At 42.0% G+C, this 5,131-nt stretch overlaps 1 protein-coding gene across 1 annotated transcript in view; it reads right to left on the bottom strand.

Moving 5' to 3' along the window:
* Nucleotides 1–3,994, bottom strand: part of lix1l (limb and CNS expressed 1 like) — a 7,208-nt gene extending 3,214 nt beyond the window's left edge. Inside the window, exons 1-4 of the mRNA XM_014009288.1 lie at nt 3,322–3,994; nt 871–1,034; nt 625–765; nt 348–443 (exon numbers count right to left, since the gene is read on the bottom strand). Coding sequence (XP_013864742.1) covers nt 348–443; nt 625–765; nt 871–1,034; nt 3,322–3,667 — 747 coding nt within the window. The 5' untranslated portion in view covers nt 3,668–3,994. The remainder of the gene's footprint in view (nt 1–347; nt 444–624; nt 766–870; nt 1,035–3,321) is intronic.
* Between the last annotated feature and the right edge of the window lie 1,137 nt (nt 3,995–5,131).

A 5,131-nucleotide genomic window follows, 5' to 3' on the forward strand; every position in this document is an offset into this window, starting at 1 on the left:
GAGGAAAACCCGTCTGGATAACAGCAGACTGACTGCTCGTAAAATACAGTATACGACAGGTCTGGACCACTCGTAAATTTTGTTCATCTGAAAAAAATCTTAGAATACGAAAACATTGGTGAATACCACAAATTCTCCTAAATCACTCGTACGCACAATTTAAGAACAAATCTGTGCGTACGAACGGTTCTTGCATGAGGCCCATTGTTCCTGAGCTGCAATAAGTAGCCCCATTGGAGGAGCGTTAACACAACTGCATTGTAAGTTGGTGAAACATTAACACACTGCCTGGGCGACTCATCTTACATATGTTTTAAAAAATGGCTAATTATTGAGTTTTTCCSCACCTGGAACTCCAGCATAGACTTTCCTTTGTTGGACTCCAGCATGAAGCGAAATGCCCCGATGCCTGTGTTTGGATTATCAGCTTCTTCTCGGTTTCCCTGCAAACAACAACATCACCCGGTCACTAAAAGTCTGCATGTGCAGCAAACAGCTGCAGACCAGCATAAAACAACGAGCCTCACTCATATCCTCTCATTTGAACAAACAGTAAAACTCATTCAACTGCAGACGTACTGACAGTTCTATCAGCACGGCTTTCAAATATTTGTTCAAACTTACATTGAAAGAGGCCAGGGCCTCGCTCACACTCTTCTCAATGAAGTCGTCTGTAATTCGACGTGAAGGATGCTCGTTAAAAACCGAGTTCATCAGCGCGATCTTGGCCGCGCTGCGCCGAGCTTCAGCCTTCGTCGGACAAAACTGTCAAACGGTGAAGACAATCAATACAGATTTAGAGTCTTGATCAAAGACAGCAGCGTTTCTTCTAATATGATAATCATGYTGTCAGATTGCAGATAATTTAACCTGGAAGCTTCCGAAACAGCTGCCACCTGGAAGGCTMACGTAGCAGACGTAGGGAGGACTGTTAGACGGGACCATTTCGTAAACAACCAGCGCTCCATTCCGCAGGTCGGCCCCTCTGGTCAGCTTCATCTGCCAGAACTCCTGTAGAGCTTCCACCACGTTCACTGAGGGGGGGGAGCAAGGTTCACGTTGTGTTTTATCAAATGTCACTTAAAAGTGCCTGTGACATGGCATTTTTTAAATAAATATAAAGGCATTATTGGAAAGATAACATCAATGACATATTGCAAAAATAAATTCCCGCTGCTGAGATGAACATTTACTGAGATATTTGCATTTGAAATACCAGGAAGTGATGTCAAAGGGGAATGTCCGCGTGGATTAGAGCATTGATAAAATGGCTRAGGACACAGACTGTAGAGAAGAATCTGATGTTTCTTTACATTATTTTGAGTCACTATTAAAGGCAGATGAACACRAGTCAGGGTTCAAATAATATAATTTCAATAAACAAAGACTACAGAGTTCTCTTTCTGAAATAGTTCCCCTTTGATGTCACTTCCTGTTTCACTTTGGCTGATCCAAGTTCAAAAGAAAATGTGCCATTTGTKTGACCAAATGGGTAAAAATCCCATTTTATGCAAGGTTTCTTATATAAAAATGTGTTTTCTTTAACCTTTTAATGTCACAGGCCCTTTAATATCCTTCATGCCTTAATCAGTGAATATTCTTAGAGGAGCATCTTTAAAGGTGGTCAGAAAAAGTAAAGTATTTCTCAGGTAAGATCATTTTTGGTCACAACCTTTCCACAAAACTYTTTAAAAGATCTGAGCTACTACTTTAAGTAAAAACTCCCACAGCCCCAGGACTTTAAATTCCTGTGTGACAATTTGGAAACAACAACAAAGGAGAAAAAAAAATTATAAAAAAAAAAAGTGATTCACTGGATTTGGATCTGCGAAGAGGTTCAAAAGCAGAATTCTTTGGCTGCTGTATTTCCCAGCTGGAGCCCGCTCAGCTTTGAGCGTTTGAGTTTGCTCATCGTCACATACGTTTCAGAGCCGCAGCCCGGTCGGACAGAAAACAAAAATCTCTGTCAACAAACTCCAAAGAGTGCGGCGACGTCAGAAGCGTAAATCCCTGATCTGCAATCCAGATAGCAKTACACGCTTCCCTCTGAGGGGCAGTAAAACACCCAGCGTATGCTCTCATTTTGTTGTTAGTCAGCCATAAAATAAACTTTATGCGCTTTTGAGATGTTTATAGACCCTTAATAGTCCAACATCACCAACAGGGAGGCATCTGGTCCCAAAGTCGCTCTGCAGCGTGAAAACGAGTCCCAAACATGAAGCCTTGGATTTAAAAGTTAGAATCTTTAAGAAAAAGATAAACTCCTGCAACAGATGGTCTGTCCCCCCCACAGAGCTCAACATTGTGGAATCAGTCAGATTACTGTACAAGAAGAAACTTAAGTGGTTAGCAATGCAACAGCAAGAAGATCCTGGGTTCAAAACCTGGGTGGGCTTGGGGTCTTTCTGTGGAGGAGTATGCTCGTTGTGTATGCGTGGGTTTTTCCTCAGAGTACTATTTCTTTTTCCCACAGACCAAAAAAGATGCATGTTTAGGCTGCCTTCAAGTCACAGCTTCCATTAAAAAAGGGATCTCTGTGAGATTCGCCTGCTTAAATACAAATATAAAGGAAAATTGGACAGCCTGTGCTGATTCATAATCTTGACTTGGCTACAAAACTATAAACGTGTATTAGAAGACCTTTAGTTTTCCTGCAATAAAAGCGACGAGGCAGCATTCTTTGATTTCATTTCCTGTGAAACTAAAGTAGAAACAGGCAGGAAAACCAGGAAGATGGTGAAGGATTAGATTTAACAGTGGTGTTGCTCCAAATTATTATTTAGGAGAATATCAAAAGCAGGTAAACTTCAACTMCATTTGAGGAAATTGTGTTACTGCCCGTCCGACTACAATGGTGCTCTACTTATTTTAAAGACATTAGGAAGCCTAAATGGGTTATTGGGGGGATGAGGTGGTCAGTCAATGCACTTAGGGACAATCTTTTGCAAATAAATCCTATTTGTACTGAGAAGAAATACTTAATACTTAAAATATTAACTGTAGCTGCTTCAGTTTCCATCATATTAGGTTGAGGGATGGTTCATAATAAGTCTGTATATTCTCCAAATAAACAGACATTATTGTATAAACTCATATAATTCATATGTCATGTTGTGGACCAATACACAAACCCAAACCAGGCTGGGAAACTCTTGTCCCATCTTGCTGGTCCTGTAACAGGGTGTAATAATAAAACWTGATGATGCCATAACAGTCCAAACTCCCATCCCCAGTTTGAAACAATTTCCTCACATTTATTTACTTATTTCTTTTATTTTTATTTACACATTTATTCTCTCATCGGTCCTCCTGGAGCCTTACCTCGGCCGTAGCCCTGTGTGTGCTTGGCGAAGCTGCGGACCACCGCCTCCACCGCCTCCTTCAGCACCGCCGGGTTCCCCGGGTTRCAGCGCGCCCCGGCCGGCCCCAGCCCGACTCCCGCTCCGCCGTACAGGCTGTGGAGCTGCAGCGGCGGCGGCGGAGGAGGAGGCCCGGACGCAGGGGACAGAGAGGCCGCCGACGACGACGACAGCAGCGGCGCCACGGGGACCGTCACCCCGGGCCGGAGGGAGGAGGAGCGGAGGGTCCCGGTCAGTCCAGAACCGAATCCTATCCCCGGCTGCAGCCTCTGAGGGCGGATACTGTCCGGGAGAATGTTGGATTCCATTGTCCCGACGTAACGTCTGCAGAGTCCGGTTCAACGTGGGAGACAGGACCGACTGCTGAACTGCTGACACCGSGAAAAGTCGACTTTAAACGGTGACGGGTCAAAGTGTTGGCCGAATTTCGACAGGYTCTGCTGAGAGAAGGAGTTTGTGGTCGTTGAACGGACACACACTGGTTCGCCTGWACATCCTCGCTCTCTGGATTAGCTGTTGGATTGTCAGTCGAGTGATGCCTTCATGGACGGCTCGGACACGGCTGTTTTAGTTCACATGATCGATTTGTATTCATCGCGTCTCCCATCTTTTCCTATTTTACCCCACTTATGCGGCATACAAAGTGGGTTTAATAAATGTTTTTTTCTGTTAGTTGTTGCAAATATATGTTTTTTACTCTTTTTTGCTTATATCTTCAGAACATCTTTTTTTATTTTATTGATTTTACATTGTAGTCTGCTCCCTTCTCATCTTTTGTATGGAAACCTATTTATGTCACTTATAAAAGAAAAACCCCAAGTCTTATTTGTGACACTGTTTCACAATTACAACTTATGATTATAACTGTAGTGTCTTATAATTATGATTTAGCAGGGTATAATTCTGTAGTTATGACTTACCATCGTAAACTTACAACTTATTACTTAGCGACTTGAAATTCTGACATTCTTTTGATTTTGCATCTTATTTTTATACTTATATTACATTTTTACTTCAGCATTCACCCCACCTCTTATTAATCAGTGGTACGCACAAATATGGATTAAAAATTATTTTTATGGGAAGTAAGTGTGACCTAMATCTGTGTTGTTGTGCGGTTTCCCACGGTTTTTRMAGGACGTGAAGGCAGCAGTGGAAAGTCAGAGGAAAAAATGTGTCTCAGAAATCTGAGCCTCCTGTGTTCTCCTCTGGCAGCAACACTGAACAACTACAGTGGTTCAAAAGCTCCTTCTCTGTTGCCTGAAACATGTGATTAAAAACTTGGAACTGGAGAAACATACTTTGATAAAAGAAAAATAAGGAATTCACTTCTTTAAAACAGTGAAAACTGATGTAAGTTTGCAGCACCTGGGTGTGTAACWCAGYTTGTGGCCCACCTACTTTGGCAAAACAAAGACTTGAAGAGGAAATGAGACCTCCTTCCGTGCTTCCCTTAAGACAAAAAAAAAGTGCGTAAGCATTTGAATAAAACATTTTAAACACAAATGTGCCCTAAAGTGAACCTCCTTCTTGCAAAAATGCACTTTTGAAAAAACTCCATAAATCACAGAAACATCTATAAACTGTTTATAACAACGTGCAAACACAGCTGAAAGAATAATTTATAACTGTAATGAATGTTTGACCCACTGGATGGTGTCATAAGTTATTATCCTCACTCTCTGGGTTTGTTCTCCAGCTTTTGTCCAAGTATGAGCAACTTGTTTCAGTGAATCTGAGTCATCAAGTGTGTACACTTGTGTGTTTAAACA

This window comes from Austrofundulus limnaeus, unplaced genomic scaffold (genome assembly GCF_001266775.1).
Source record: "Austrofundulus limnaeus strain Quisiro unplaced genomic scaffold, Austrofundulus_limnaeus-1.0 Scaffold56, whole genome shotgun sequence".
NCBI classification, from domain to species: Eukaryota; Metazoa; Chordata; class Actinopteri; order Cyprinodontiformes; family Rivulidae; genus Austrofundulus; species Austrofundulus limnaeus.